The sequence below is a fragment of the Suncus etruscus genome, chromosome 6 (genome assembly GCF_024139225.1).
Source record: "Suncus etruscus isolate mSunEtr1 chromosome 6, mSunEtr1.pri.cur, whole genome shotgun sequence".
NCBI lineage: Eukaryota > Metazoa > Chordata > Mammalia > Eulipotyphla > Soricidae > Suncus > Suncus etruscus.
The window spans coordinates 12035382-12052520 of record NC_064853.1 but is presented as its reverse complement, the minus strand read 5'-3'; the positions used below and the strand labels follow the sequence as shown (position 1 = coordinate 12052520).

Here is a 17139-nt window from a genome sequence, read left to right as displayed (position 1 = left end):
TAACTTTATATGAATTTTGTTTGTTTAGGCTAGAGAAGCACCAGAGAGAATAGATATAGATGATAGATGGATGGATGGATGGATGGATGGATGGATGGATGGATGGATGGATGGATGAACAGATGGATGGATAGATGGATGAATGATAGATGGATAGAGAGATAAATAGATTAGATAGTAAGATGTGACTGATAGGCAGAGACACATGGCTAAAGTTCTGGTACCACCACAACCTTGATATTATATGCTTGGCCTCAAACCATAATGTTAAAAGGAAAGTTTCTAGGAATGTGGAAAGGTAACTTTATAATGTCCAATGAGTGCATAGAAGTAGCCCTTATTCTTTTTCCCCTAACTCTAGACCCCAAATCTATAAGACCACCAGACCATGACAGGGGAATTCCATTCTCTCATTCAACCAGTGCCTATTCTTTGTCTCAACCTGTCCCCACCCCCAATGTTTCCTGTTTGTCTGACAATGGAGAGGTCAGCATGAGGCCATTAGGCCAGCTCATGCAGGATGCATAGCCACTGTGTAAACCATAACAGAGCCGTGAGCCTCGTATTTTTTCACAGGAACACTAGTAAAGGAACTGCTTAATTGTTTTTATTTTCCTCTTCTTTCTCCTGATGGAAATGACTATGTGCCCTGTGGATTTTAACAATTGTAGACATGTCCATAGTGGAGCTATTTGTTGGTTTAGTAACGTGATGTATGCTCAAGTGGCCACAATCAATTCTGCAGACCAAAAGCATCCCATAGAACTTGGGCAATTTCAGAGAAATCAGGGGCCAACTCCTCTTCATTTTGGAACACTGGCATATTTTGGAGCTTATCAGGGAAAAAATGTTGAGTCAGATCGTCATATCTGGGGTTTCCTTCTTCAAAAGAGTGACTCACAGAATCCTAGGAGTGACAGACAGAGCCATTCTCAGCCAGCCATGGCTCCATCCAGACTTCTAACTGGCACACATGAAAGGAAAAGTTGTCAGTAGTTGCGTGCAGGCTTTGGAATCAGACAGATCTGGCTCTGAGCCCTGGTTCTCCCACTTAACTGTCTCGCTGACTTCCAACAAGATATTTCATCTCACCCAATCTTTGTTTTCTTCTTTGTAAATGGTAGCTCTCAAGACTCACTTTGTAGTATTAAGAGCAATATAACATGGGGCCAGAGTGATATAGCAGCAGTTAGGGCATTTCCTTTGCATGTGGCTTACTGGGTTCATCCTCAGCATATAGTCCCGTGAGTCTGCTAGGAGTGATCCTTGAATGCAGAGCCAGAAGTAAGCCCCAGCATACTTTTGATGTGCCCTCCTCAAAAAAAAAAGTAACACACAGATTTCAAACAGTTCTAAAAGGACTATATTGTATGTGCTCAAAAGTAAGATTCCATTATTATTCATCTCTCTGGCTGTTGTTCTTTCTTTGTATAGTAACTGAGATTGTATATTCGATTTTCAAAAGCAAGTAGTCTTAACGGATGTGTTCCTTTGCTTCTTTCCAGGTTGGTTTCATTGACTATATCGTCCATCCACTATGGGAGACCTGGGCAGATCTGGTCCAGCCTGATGCTCAGGACATTTTGGATACATTAGAAGACAACAGGAATTGGTATCAGAGCATGATACCCCAGAGCCCTTCCCCACCACTGGACGAGCAAAACAGAGACTGTCAGGGTCTGATGGAGAAGTTTCAGTTTGAACTGACACTCGAAGAAGAGGATTCTGAAGGACCTGAGAAAGAGAGCGAGGGCCACAGCTATTTTAGCAGCACAAAGACGCTCTGTGTGATCGAACCAGAACTCCAGGACTCGCTGGGAGAGACGGATGGAGATGATGGCCCAACTGAGGACACGTCCCCAACTGACACCTAATTCCTTTCTCCGGGTGGAGATGAACATTCCAGCCTTGATAAGCATGCCAGCTGAACGGGAGGGCCAGCTGCCCTGGGGGCTGAGGCCTGCACGGGACAAGGGCCCAGTGGCCTTTCCAGTGACTCGAGTTTGGAGCCAGAATGCAAGACGGGAAGCTATGAGCAGCTCAGGAAGTTCCACATTGACTGGACCACTGGCAAGTTCAGTGAAGAGCTGAGGCTTCCTGTGGTACTAGAAGCCAGAGATAGAGTGCGACTCGATGGCTTCAAAAAGGAAGACAGGACACTGAGAGATTTTTCGACACTAAGTTTTGGGACTCTGTCTTCCCTAGTGACTGAACTGACTAATAACTTCATTTATAAATCTGCTCACCTTGTCTCCTTGTCTGCCAACCTGTGTGCCTTCTTTGTAAAACATTTTCACATCTTTCAAATGCCTGTTGAAGACCTAGAGTTTAGTATCCACTTCTACACAGCATTTAGCGTTGACCGTAACTTTTTTGACTTCGGGGGTGGGGGAAAGGAAAGAAAAGAGTTCTTCCTTCTTTCACAGGCAATGTTGTTCTCTTTGCTACGGCTTCACTTGCAGGCAGGAAGGAACCACATTGTAACCACATGTTCCTTCCTCTGTTGCCCCATCCAAGTCCACAGTGAACTGTCTAGTTCTGCCTGCTTTGAACGGTTTTCTGTCCTCTAGACATTGAATTTGTGGCTATAAACAGAATTCAAGGTGAACCTCAGAGGGGAGAACCATATTCAAGTAATAACGTGTAAAATTGCGCTTAATGAAGCATTGTCCTGAACCTCTCAGTAATGGGGAGTCGTATGGCCCCTGTGCTGGAACCTGAATTTTTTTCATGCTCAGTCATGCTATTTTCAACTTAATGCTGCCGTATTTCTCTTGCACTGCCTTCCATGCTAACACCTCAGTTTCTGTTTATAACCGTGTATTTATTACCCAAGTGTATATAATGTAATGTTTTGTAAGTTATTAATTTATATATCTAACATTGCCTGCCAATGGTGGTGTTACATTTGTGTAGAAAACTCTGCCTAAGAGTTGCAACTTCTCTTGTAATGTTTTGTTTTTATTTTTTGTATTGTGTTGTCTAAAACCTGAAAGTTACTTAAGAGAGACACAAAGCCCATCCACCTATGCGGATCTATATTTTTGGGGAAGATGCATACCCAATGATACTCCCTGGTCACTCCTGGTTCTGCACTCAGGAATACTCCTGGCAGTGCTCAGGGGACCATTTGGGATGCCAGGGATTGAATGGGGTTGACTACGTGCAAGGCAAGTGTCCTACCCTCTGTACTAGCTCTCTAGCCCCACCTGTGTGGAGATTGGGGGACTTTTCTTCCCTCTGCCCTTCTCCCCAATCTGAGTCACTAATACTTGCTCTCCTTTATGAACCTTTATGAACCCAGTTTTGGAAACAGGATTCTCCTATTAGATACGAAGTGGTTTATACTGAGCTTTTACTTTTATAGAGTTTGATAGGGGTAGGGGGCACTGGGCTGGGGTCTTTACCCTTGTGCTATCCACATCTGTATACCTGTAAGTAGGATTCTAACTGGGCTCTCCCTCATTGGGGTTTCCATTTTAAAAGCAACACTACATTAGCTCACAGATGGCTTTTTCTGAGTATTCCCAGACTACTGACTTGGAAGAGCAAAGCTTCCTGCCTGCCCTTCAGAAGGACTGCCATGTTCCAATGAATTAGGAAAGAAAACAATAAAGCAATGTGAATTTTCTAATACAATGTGAATGGATTCGTAAATCATGCAAATGTGAAGCTTCTGATAACACTTCTTAGGCCTCTTACTGACTCTAGGCTCAGTTTGTAAAATATTTCATGTTTTTCAGTTTTGCATTGTGACTCAGTTGTTAAAGAAATGGCACCTAAGTGCATGACCAATGGGTTGTCTGTCTATGAACACTGCATTATTTCAGGTGGACGTTTTATTGTTTTCAAAAGTTTCTCATAAGATGTTATAGTATGACTATTATATATTGTGCTCAAATGCATTCTTAAGAAACTTTTATATGAGGTGAATAAACAAAAGCATGACTAGATTAGACTTGTAAGTTTGATTATTTCTTGGTGTGCACAAAGCAAAAATTGCTCCCTCTTATTTTCTACTATATCCCACCATGAATATCAACCACTTGACCTCTCTAATAGTGCAAGATTTAGAAGCTCTCCCAGAAGTCCCCATGCTCAAACCATGTCAGTTCTCCTGTTTGTTCAGCTCCCTGGTGAAGAAAGAGAGGTGGGGCTGGTTAAAAAAAATCCTTAAGCATCTGAAGAGCTTAATTCAGCTGCCAAGAACAGGGAGTCTCCAACATGACTGGGTCCTCAAGAAAAGTGATTCAGAGAATCTCACATCAATAGTGTAATTGGGTGGTCCCACCAATTCACTGGACACATGAAAAATTTGAGTTCCATAGCAGAAGTACAATGCCCTGGCTGATTCTCATCTCTTCACTGGTTCTCCTGTTGCTCAGACAGATGTTGGTTTTTTCCCAGAGAGAACTCTAAATAATATAAGTAGGTGACTTAAACATTTGGTAGACATCTTAAAAATCAGGGCCAGGCCTATAGTACAGACAAGTTAGGGTGTTTGTCTTGCATATGATTAACCCAGGTTAAATCCTCAGAACCTGAGCCCAACAGGACTGATCCTTGAGTGCAGAACCTGGTGTAAGCCTTAAGCAATTCGGTATGTGTCCCCCAAACAAAACAAAACAGAAATGTGTGCAGTGAGCGTGTGTTGATCACAGATAAGAATCAGAGATGGTCTGTGAACTTTTAACCACAGGGAATTGATCTCTGAGCCTAAAAGAGGGGCTGATCTTGAAAAGCACCATTGGTGCAATAAAAATGCTCTATTTCTCTGCAAAGACGGTTGCAGCTGAGCAAACAGTGCAGTTGCAGTGCTGATGGGAATGCCTTTAAAATAAGTTGGTTAACATGGCTGGGGTTATTACTTTTGGACTAGCTAGAGTCATTTATCAATACATGCAGATCTGTTTCTTACCGAGAAGTGGTTCTTAAGGCTGGCTGCAAAATGCAAATCATCTGGGAAATAAATATTTTTCATTTCTCTTTTGAGGTTAGGGGATATCACATGAGGAGGTGTGTCACTTCTGGGTTACATACCCAGATGTAGAGCTTACCCATCTTTTGTTGCACCATTCCCTTAACCCATCCCTCTTCATGACAAAGCTTATATACACACCTGGTTACAATGCAAAGAATCACACTCAATTCATGTGGGCCATCAGGGACGAAACTCACAAATTTACTTTGCTATGTGGATCCTCAAATCCATGAGCATTTACCTTAGTTTAAACACCAGATTTCTCTTTTAATTGACTAGGGGAGGGTCCTGGATATCCAGCATCTAGAATTCTCCACAAATAATTTTAATGTATACTCTTAGAGGGGAAGTAAGTAAGGGAGAATAGCTGCTCCATAGAGATAACTATGCATGTAGCTGAGGCTTTATATCTTAGTTCCTGTGGCTTCGTCAACAAATTACCATAAGCAGGGGAGTTTGAAAACAGTAGAAATTGGTGCCATTTGAAGGGCTAGATAGACACATGCCTAGAAATTCTGATAAGACTTTGAAGTCTCTCAGGGCTCTGAGAACATTGCTGCTAATGGCTCTGATGGTCCCTCAAGTACTGCTGGGTTGCACTGGTGGACCTCTGTACCTCTGGACCTGCGCAGCATTACATTATTAAGCTAAAGCACTGAAACTTCAGGTCTGAACAGTGTTCATTCTGGGAATGGCTCCCCAGAATCCCTGAGTAATCCCACCTCAGTAAGCTCACAAAACAAATAGATTTTTCACTACTAGGATATGGGGAAGTCAAGGTGAAGGCACCCAAATGGTCACCTTAAGACTCAAATCAGGGGCCGGGCGGTGGCGCTAAAGGTAAGGTGCCTGCCTTGCCTGCGCTAACCTTGGACGAACCGCAGTTCGATCCCCCGGTGTCCCATATGGTCCCCCAAGCCAGGAGCAACTTCTGAGCACATAGCCAGGAGTAACCCCTGAGCGTTACTGGGTGTGGCCCAAAAACCAAAAAAAAAAAAAAAAGACTCAAATCAGAAGGAGAAAAAAAAAAAGACTCATATCGGGTGCCCCCTACAGGAAACATCCCTATCCCCAACTTTGCAATTTGGACTCTTCGCTGAGCTTGCAGGACACACCAGACTTCTCCATTACTTCACTCTGGAAATTGGACTTAGAATTTGCCTTTACATTTTTCAACTTGACTCTTAGTAAACTGTAGATTATAATCATTATAGCTGGTTAGTGGGTTATTTTGAGAATATTAGTTGATACACATCATGCAGTAAAGATAAGAAATATTATTATTAATATCTACCATGGTACGTTTACAATTTTAGTCTCTTTCAAAAGACTTGATTAAAGTCAGGAGTTATTTTTAATTCCATTTAACTTCGCATTTCTAATCCATTATCTGCAACAAACATAGATTTGTCAAACAGAACTACACCAATTGATTTTGTACAAGGATAAAATGCAACCTCCCAGGGGTCCTCAAACTTTTTAAACAGGGGGCCAGTTCACTCTCCCTCAGATTATTGGAGGGTCTGACTATAGTAAAAACAAAACTTATGAACGAATTCTTAGCACACTGCATATATCTTATTTTGCAATGAAGAAACAAAACAGATACAAATACAATATGTGGCCCGTGGGCCATAGTTTGAGGACCACTGCATGTGCCAAATCAAGAAATGTATTGGAGATGTGAGGGCAATCTGGATGTGATATCTGTCACCCCATTGATCATCAGGGATTAATTTGCTGGTCTGGCTGGCTAAATGGGTTTACTCTTCCTATCTCATCATTCCTTGTGTATCCCCCACCAAAGCTTCTCTCGGTAAAAGAGGACAGTCTTCACCTTTTAGAGACAGAATGTCCTTTTTCTGTCAAGATAGAACTTCAAAACATGCTCTCAAAATCCATTTGTAGGAAGACATAGGTTAGTCAAGCTTCCCAAACACCAGGCACATCCAAATAAGGCACTGCATGTGGCAATCTGCCAAGAAAAGAAGGAGGAGGAGGAGGAAGCAGAGGAAGAGGATAGATGAAAAGAAGAAAAAGAAGAAAGAAAACTAAAGAAGGAAAAGAAGAAGAAAGAAAGAAAGAGGAAGAAGAGGAGGAGGTGGAGGAGAAGGAAGAGGAGGTGAAGGAAGAATAGGAGGAACAAAGAAGAGGAGGAGAGGGAGAAGGAGGAGGAAGAGAAAGAAGAGGAGGAAGAGGAAGAAAGGAGGAAGAAGAAGAAGAGGAGAAAGGAAAAGGAGGAGAAAGGTAAGAGGAAGAGGAAGTAGTAGTATTAGTAGTAGTAGTAGTGAGGAGTTATAGCAATATAGAGTAGGTAGGGCACTTGCCTTGCATGTAGCTGACCAGGGCTTAATTTTGACACCTCATTTGGCCACCCAAGCTTTCCAGGAGTGATCCCTAATCTCAGAGCCAGGAATAAGCTCTGAGAATCATCAAGTGTGACTCCACTCAACACCAGCTCTCCTCTAAAGAAGAAAAGTATTGATCTCTATATCATGGCACTAAACAGCCATATCTTTTTAGAACTAATATTCTGCAGATATAACCTGACCAATCCCCTTTTAAAAGAAACTTGGATCCAAAGATGCCCAAAGCCATGTCTGTAGTCAGAAAGTATTCTGGGATCCTGAGATAATATGATCAGAAATCATAGACTGGGTAATTGAATACCATAGACTGAATAAAGTCTAAATCCAAGATGGTATCAGTTTGGTGCTGTAACAGTTTTGGGGGGCAGCTTCTCTCTCTGCCCTCTTCTCTTGCTTGTAAGAATTTTCTGGCACTCTTTGACATGTTGAACTAATAGATGCAACACTGGTCTCTGCTGTTTCTGTACTCATATCTGTGTTCAAAATTTCCCCTTTTATCAGACACCAGACAGATTGAGATAAAGGCCCCCTACTCCAGAATGACTTCACTTTAACCAACTAAAGATACAAGGGCCTACTTCTAATTGAAGTGGTATTCTGATATACCAGGGGTCAGGATTTCAATATAGAATCTGAAGCGAGAGGCAGGAGTGATAGTACAAAGGGTAGGGCCCTTGTCTTGCAAACAGCTGATCTGGGTTTGATTTCTGGCATCTCATATGGTACCCCCAAGCACTTCCAGGACTGATTCCTGAGTGAAGAGCAAGGAATAACCCATGAGCACCACTGGATATGGCTAAAAAAATTATTTAGAAATAATTAAAGTGCATAAATGTCATCCATCAGACAATAGGATTCACCATAATGTGCCCTAACTCCCAGTCCATTATTTTCCCCACATTACCATGGAGTTCATAATTAACTCTGGACTTCCAACACTTCTCAAAATATTAGAGGAGCACACAGTGTTAGAATAAGGACTACCAGTTGTAAAATGTGTGTTTTCATTTTCTTAAAGGGATTGAGTTCTTCAAACATATTGATTATTTTATTCATATTGCTAGGAGCAGCAGAGTGGAGTCAGGGAGGAAAGAAAGCGGGATTTTGGCAATGTGATAATAGTGAGTGTTTTTACAAGAATTTTCACCTGGCTATAAAATAAAATACCTTAATAATAAATAATAAAATAAATAATAAATAATAAAATACCTTAATAGCATAAGTGTCAGTCATTGTTTCACAGATGTCAACTAAGTCTTTAAAAATGATACTATAGTTATTATTTTCTTAATTACTTTTTTAAACACTCTAGCTACAAGTTTGTTTCCAAACATTCGGGTTTTTTTTTTCAGTTAAAAAATTGTTCATAAAATGCAAAACACCCTTTACTAGTGCACATTTCCTGTCACTGATGTTCCTAGTTTCCTTCAGCCCTCACTCCTGCCCTCACCCCTGCTTGCCTCTCTGGTAGATATTTTACTTCTTGTTCTCTCTTCCTTTTTTATTTCCTTTTAGACACTGTAGTTTGCAATATTGTTACTGAAGGGGTATCATGAATATTATTTTACATCCTTTCATAACCCAGATCTTGTCCAGAGTGATTATTTCCAACTATCACCGTCATAGTGTTCCTTTCTCTTCCCTAACTGCACTTCCCTGCTATTTGTGGCAAGCTTTCCACAGTGGACTGATCCTGCTGGCCCTCATCTATATTATCTCTGTATATTATTACCACACTTTTTTAATATCTGACAAGTGAGTGGTATTATTCTATGTCTATCCCTCTCCTTCTGACACATTTCTCTCCTAAGCATAATACTCTTTATATCCAATCATCTATGATTATTTCTAAAGAGCTGATTATGTGCCAGGTACGGTGATGAACAAATAAAGACCTTATCCTTTTTAAGTCCATAATTTAGTCAGGGAGATAAAAATAAGCAAAAGGGTGAATAATCCACTCTCAGGTAGTGTGATATACGTTGTGAGTTTGGCAAGGGATGACAGTGGCTAAAGGCAATAAGGAGTCAAAGTCTGAAATTTAGAGCAGCAGTCCTGAGAACCTTAAGCCAATCTAAGCAGGCTCCTTCTCTACTAGATCTTGTGTCCACACCCTGCAGCTCTCAAGGGTTACTCCTGCCTCTGCACTCAGAAATCATTTTTGGCAGGTTCAGAGGATGATATGGGCTGCAACTGGTGTCCGTCCTGGGTCGCCTGCATGCAAGGCAAATGTCCACCACTGTACTATCACTTCGGCCCCTTATTTTATTTTTTATTTTTGGTCTACATTAAAGAGTACCCAGGTACTTCTACTCAGTGCTCAGAAATTACTCCTGTTAGGCTTGAGAGTCCATGTGGGATGCAAGAGATCAACCCCAGGTGGAACATGTGCAAGATAAACTCTCTAGCACTTTGGACCCAGAGTAAAATTTTTAATATTCAAAGACAGAATATTTTATGTATTTTCTTTTTTATTAATTTTATTTTATTAAAAAATTTGATCTACAGAGTCTTTCATAGTGAAATTTCAGATATACAATGAGTCAAGGTTCTTACCACCACCAGTGTCAACCTCCCTCCACCAATGGACCCAGAGTGCATCCTCTACCACCACCCTTTGCCACGCCAGCCTGCCAATATAACAGGCCCCTTTAAGTTTCTATTGTTAAAGTTTAGGACCCTTGATTCTAATATCATTGATTTCGACTTAAATTCTGTCCTTATTTAGTTCCCCACCAATGCAGCTGTGAGCACTTGGCCTCTCGTCCCTGCCCCCAGCCTTTCTTTATTCTTCTCCTCTTAGTTTTATATAAAAATGAGAAAATGTGTGATAAAATAAAGGAATTCATGTCCCAAGGTTCTATGAAAAAGGTGGAGCCCCAATTTAAAAGATAAGAGATTTAAAAAAAAAAAGGGGTGTGTGTGTGGCAGATTTTTTTTGTTTGATATTTGCATAGGCAACAGCAAAATATGGGGAAATAGAAAGGAAAAACTTTTGGCCTAAAAACTGAGAGAATTTACCCATGAAGCGTCCTGCCATAAGATCAACTATAGACTTCCAGATTCCAGCATACTAGGTTGTCTAACCTCAAAGTTTTTCACTCTGTTCCTAATAAAAGCTCTTCACAATCATGTTAGTTACGTTCAGGTTTCTGTAGTTAGAGATCCTGATTTTTGTACAGATCATATGTTGACGTCAGGGTGACATGGACCCTGACATGGTTTCATTTTACTATTAGGTGGCAATGCTGAGAACTGTGCCCAACAGCAGGTTGTTGCTGTTACCAAGTCATTGGGGTGTTAAATGAACCCACTCTAGGGCAATTTGAGGCCAGGGCAGCATTAGGGCCTTCCCTGGTAGAAGTCCGATTCTTGGTGTTGGTATAGAAAACCGTACTGGTTCCAGAAATGGTATCCAGTGTTAAAGGGTGATGTTCAATTCAAAGACAGAATTTTATTATAAAGCATAGATCCTCAAAATGTTGCTATGGAGGTTCACCAAGTGAATTATGTGAAGTGGGAATGAATGAAGTGGCAGCCTTGAGAAGAAAAATCTACCACTTTCTTCTATCCAACTCTGTTACCCAGAGAAGTACCTTGGAGATTTAGGAGTGATGAAAGTCTGCTATGATCTTGAGCATGCACAGGTTGCCACAAGAGGAACTGTGTAGTTGAGACTCAAGTCCACTTGCTCTGCACTGGATTTCTCTAGGTACCTTGGACTGAGGCTAGAGTGAAGAATTGTTCCTCATGGAAAAGAATGTCAGGGCCCGGAGAGATAGCACAGCGGCGTTTGCCTTGCAAGCAGCCGATCCAGGACCAAAGGTGGTTGGTTCAAATCCTGGTGTCCCATATGGTCCCCTGTGCCTGCCAGGAGCTATTTCTGAGCAGACAGCCAGGAATAACCCCTGAGCACCGCCGGGTGTGACCCAAAAAACCAAAAAAAAAAAAAAAAAAAAAGAAAGAAAAGAATGTCAGTCCTAATATTACCCACACACTTGGGGTTCCTCACCTTTTCCTCACAGAAAAGACTTTTAGGAGTAGTCAAATAGCAAAGTATAACATATTTACTGGTAAATAAAGGGAGGCAAGGAAAAAAATCAGATGATCAAAAATAACATAGGCTTCTCTAGAGTGTGGAGAACCCAAAGTCGATATATATCATGAAGGCAAATAGGGGTAACATGTATTCAGGCAGTATGAGTGCTGACTACATGGATGTGGAGTGCATGAATGTGTTCCTTTGCCAAGTTAATTTATACACAGTTTCCCAAATTGCCCCTTCTAGGCTCTTTTTTAGGGTAGTTTCCAAGAGGGAGCAATTAATTTTCTTCTTTGACACTCTGCAAGTTTTTTGTTCCAGTGGTAAAGATTTTTCTTCCTAGGGGTTCAGCTACCTCTCTTCTGAGGAATTTACTTGTTCTTAGACCTCGAATTTTAAAACTCAATAGCTTTCTGGGCTCCTGAGACACAGTGTTCCCCAATATACATTATCAGCCACCCCACACCAACTCAACTTCCTACCTGCAACAAAAAAAGAGCCAATTCTATTTTCTGTTGCTTAGATAAAAATTAAAAATAAGACTTTATCAAAATTCCAGTGACTCACTGTTATGTTTATATGTCATGTTTATAAGGCCAACATTTAGAAATACATCAGCACTATTGAGAAATTGAGATATTTCATTATTTAGTATAAATAACTTACCATTTGGTTCTGCCTATCCCTGAGGTCAATATTAAAACTGCTATTTCATTTTTTAAAAGGTTCAATAACATTCATCAAAGAAATACAACACAAGTGAAATTTTAGTAAAACTAAGAAACGTGAAAGTTGAAAAGCAATATGAGAAGAACAAATGAAATGCATCATATTTTTCAACTTCAATCTATACTACAAAGCTATAATAGTAAAAGCAGATATTTAAACTAATAGAATACAATTGAAAGCCCAGAAATAAACCTTCAAAATTATGAACAGCTAATTCATGATCAAGAAAAGCTATAAGTTCATTAGATGGAGAAAGGGAAGTCTTTCACTAAGTGGTGTCATGAATATGGAAATATCAAATATAATATAATGAAATCTCACACTATGCACTAACTTGAAATGATCAAATGACTAGATGCTAGATAGTCCTTTATCCTTAGTGTATTAGTGTACATTAAAGAAAACATAAGTAAAGCACTCCATGATATTGGCCAAAGCACATATTTTGTGATTTGACTTCATTTGCCAAGAGTGACAAAGCAAAAACAGCAATTAAAGTTACATAAAACTAGTGTATATATATATATATATATATATATATATATATATATATATATATATATATATATATATATATATATATATATATATATATATATGGAGAGAGAGAGACTATCACTCAGTGAAATGAAGAACGACTTGGGAAAATAGTCATGAACCATACATCTTACAAAGAGCCAATTTCATGATATAAAAATAATTCACAAAATTCAACAACATGAATCAGCACAACAAAGTTAGAGAGAGAAGAGTCAAAGAGAAATGTCTCTGAAGAATTAATTCAAATGGCCAAAAGGCATATAAAATTTTATCATCATTAAGCATCAGAGAAATGCAAATCAAACAACAAAGAAATATCACACCATACCAGTAAGAATAGTCAATATCAAAAAGACCAAAAACAACAAATGCTGATGGCGTATAGACAATAACCCTTATATGCTGTTATTGGGAATATAAATTGGTTATACATATATATACATATATATAATTGGTTATAGAATACTGTAATGTTCTCTAAAAAGAAGGAATAATCCAGCAAGTACATATCTATCTATACAAGAAAGCACACACACATCTAATTTAAAAATAAACAAGTAGGGGCTGGAGCGGTAGTGCAAGTGGTAGGGCATTTGTCTTACATGCACTAACCTAGAACAGATCATGGTTTTATCCCCCATGTCCCATATGGTCTCACAAGCCAGAAACAATTTCTGAGCACATAGCCAGAAGTAAACCCCTGAGGGTCACTGGTGTGGCCCAAAAATAAAAAAATAATTATAATTTAAATTAAATATATATATACATATATATATATATATACACACACAGGCGGGGGGGGGGCAAAAAATATGCAGACATGCCTGTATTTATTGAGGAACTATTTACAGTATCCAGTATCTGAAAACAACCCAAGTGTCCAATGACAGATGGATAAATAGAAAGATAAAATGTGGGACCAGAGCAATAGCACAACAGGTAGAGTACTTCCCTTGCATGTGTTTGACTTGAATTTGATCCCTGGATCTTATATGGTCCCTTGAGTTGGCTGGGAGTAATTTCTGAGTGCAGAGCCCGGAGTAACCTCTGAGCTCCACCAACAGTGGCCAAATAAAAAGGTAAAATGTACTATATACATATAAGAAAAACAAAATCTTCCATTCTTCCTTCCAGATCAACTGAATGGAACCAGAAAGGGGTCATGTCATGTTAAGTGAAATAAATCAGTAGGAAAAAAATAGTCTTGAAAGAGAAAAATCTCAGCTTCCCCTTGCCAACTGTTGTAAGCAGCTCCATTTTATTCCCCTCTTGTCTTACATTTTAAACATTCCTGTAAATTTCCTGAACTTTTCTGAGAATGGGAAGTTAACAATTTCCTAAGATCATAGATTCTGCCTCAGACCCTAGGCTCGCAGGAAACTTAGAGATAACAAACAATATCCAGGCAAATGGTCAAATAAGATAACCTAAAATGTGAAAATGCTAACCTGAAATGTAAAATACTAACATTCTCTGTAACATTCTTGTCACTTGAACACAAAAACCCAATTTTCCTATTTAAAATAGCAACAACAAAACACCAAATGTGTCATTTTAACTTAATCCAATACTAAGTTGGTCCCCATCTTTCCAACAACTCTAAATATATATATATATATATATATCTTTATTATTCAATATTTTTACTCTTCAATATATCCTATATTAAAGAAACTGGAAATTGTGGACAAATACAGACACCCACTGTCATGGCTCCTACATTCATCTTATGCATATGTTCTATATAAAGAAACAAAGCAGCACACTCCTCTGGCTCCCTTCAACAGACAAATGGCTAAAGAAACTGTGGTATACACAATGGAATATTATGCAGCTGTCAGGAGAGATGAAGTCATGAAATTTTCCTATACATGGATGTACACGGAATCTATTATGCTGAGTGAAATAAGTCAGAGAGAGAGAGAAAAACGCAGAATGGTCTCACTCATCTATGGGTTTTAAGAAAAATGAAAGACATTCTTGCAATAATAATTTTCAGACACAAAAGAGAAAAGAGCTGGAAGTTCCAGCTCACCTCAGGAAGCTCACCACAAAGAGTGATGAGTTTAGTTAGAGAAATAATTACATTTTGAACTGTCCTAATAATGAGAATGTATGAGGGAAATGGAGAGCCTGTTTAGAGTACAGGCAGGGGTGGGGAGGAGGGAGACTTGGGACATTGGTGATGGGAATGCTGCACTGGTGATGGGTGGTGTTCTTTACATGACTGAAACCCAAACACAATCATGTATGTAATCAAGGTGTTTAAATAAAAAAAAGAAAAGAAACAAAGCAAAGGAACAATGTCTAGTGAAAATAAACTCATAGTAGATGCCAGTGGAGGTCCCCAGTGACATATGTGAAGTGCGAAGGAAAGAGTCTAGAAAGAAATATGCTGTAGTTCTTTATCTCTTTTTCTCTCTCCTCTCTCTGTCTCTGTATCTCTCCTTCTCTCTCTCCACCTCTGGTTACCCCAGAAATGACAAGATAGATATAGAACTGTGAACCTTCATCTGGCAAGGAAAACAAAATACCTCCTAGACCTTATCCAGACCTTTCAGGTCCATCTCCTTCCACCGAGAATAGAATTTTAGGAGGAGACAATAAATAAAAACACATTTTATTTGGAGGTGAGGAGAGCCCTAGCACACAACTCAGCATTTTATTTGGAGACAAACAATAAATAAAAACACATTTTATTTGGAGGTGAGGAGAGCCCTAGCACACAACTCAGCATGAAAATGGGTAAGTATGAAAGTCTACATCTCAAGAGGGGAGAGGAGGGTGATGAGCATGCGGGAACCATGAACATTAATGGGCTCAGGGACCACACATTTGTATTTCTTTTGTCTAAATTGGTTTGTATAGGGTTTCTCCCAATCTGTGTACTTGGTAAGAGTCCTGTTGTTAAGTGGTTGCCAGGAATGAAACGATGTCCTTGTCTCTTGACATTCTTTTTCTGGCCTTCATTCATGCTGGAGCTTCTCCTGAGGGGAATCTAGTCTTCTCTGGATCTGTTCTGACTCCAGTTATTTGGTCCAATTTGGACAGGCCTTGATCACTAGTCATTTTAAGACTAGAATTTATTGCCCTGGACAGGGTGGGGCCAGGATCGGTCCTTCTCTAACTACTTGCTTGTCTCATAGTGACTATCAAAGTGAAAGATAAGAAGAAAGAAGGGTATAATAAGTGGTCATGGTGTCATATTGGCACTTTGGTGGTGGGGGTGATGTGGCAACTTTCTATAGTTAAAACATTAATACTTACCTTTTAACAAACCAAATTCTCTCAATTAAAACTAAGCAAATTGATAGATTATGAAAACAAAATAGTGAACATCAGAGGGGTAGAGGAATGAGGATGAATAAATCTGGTGAAGGTAATTGAGATTAGAAATTATATATTCTGTAGGAATTATGTGGTATGCACAAATATTTATTTATAATATCGTATACTTGAAAAATATATAATATTATATATAAATGTTATTTGCATTAATACACCAAAGCAAAGATCGTTAACTAGCTAACTAGCACACATATATAAATATATATATAAAACAGCTTAGAATTTTGTACACCTGAAATCTATAGGATGTCCTTCACCAATGTTCAATAATTTTTATTTCTTTTTAAAACCTCCTTCCCTTGTCCTCATTGAAATGAAAGAAAACTTGTAAATCATGTGAGACCACCCTTTTCTAAAAAAATATCCTCAAAAATATTATGGGGCTGATGAGGTGGCGCTAGAGGTAAGGTTTCTGCCTTGCAAGCTCTAGCCAAGGAAGGACCGTGGTTCTATCCCCCGGTGTCCCATATGGCTCCCCCAAGCCAGGGACAATTTCTGAGCACTTAGCCAGGAGTAACCCCTGAGCATCAAAATGGGTGTGGCCCCCAAAAACAAATATATATATATAATGCTTGAAAGTTAATTGACAACTCAACAAAAAATTTTGAGGTGGTGTCAATTTTACAGGATTTTTTTTGTGTGTGTGATGAAATCCAACAGAACTTTCCTAAAGAATCTTCTCTTTAGTTTGTATTTTTATCTGTGGCCAAACAAATAATTTTTCCTATTCTATTCTGTTTTGTGACTTTGACAATAGAAGCCAAACTTTGAGAGTCTATACCTGGGTGACCTAGGACAAATGATATGTTTTCTGTGTTTCAGGTTTGTGTAAGATATTTTAGGGGATTAAGTAGGTAGTCTAGTGGGAAAGGTGCTTGCTTCTCAAGCAGCCAACCAAGGTTCAATTTCCTAATATACTACTTGGTCCTCCAAGTACTGCCAGGAGTGATTGCTAAGCCAGGCATAAGCCTTTAGTACCACAGGGTGTGGACCAAAGAAAGAGAATGAGAAACAGACAGAGGGAGAAACAGAAAGACAGACAGAGGGACAGTGATAAAGAGATATAGAGTGAGATAATTTAATGAATTAAAGTCAAAAAATAATTAGACCGGTCTCTCAGGTAGCATATT

The 17139-nt window shown here is 39.3% G+C and overlaps 1 protein-coding gene across 1 annotated transcript in view; it reads left to right on the top strand.

The window, feature by feature from the left end:
* PDE4B (phosphodiesterase 4B) overlaps positions 1 to 3951 on the top strand; it is a 508742-nt gene extending 504791 nt beyond the window's left edge. Inside the window, 1 exon segment of the mRNA XM_049774429.1 lies at positions 1506 to 3951. Within this exon segment, the coding sequence (XP_049630386.1) occupies positions 1506 to 1874 (369 nt within the window). The 3' untranslated portion in view covers positions 1875 to 3951.
* Positions 3952 to 17139: the final 13188 nt, after the last annotated feature.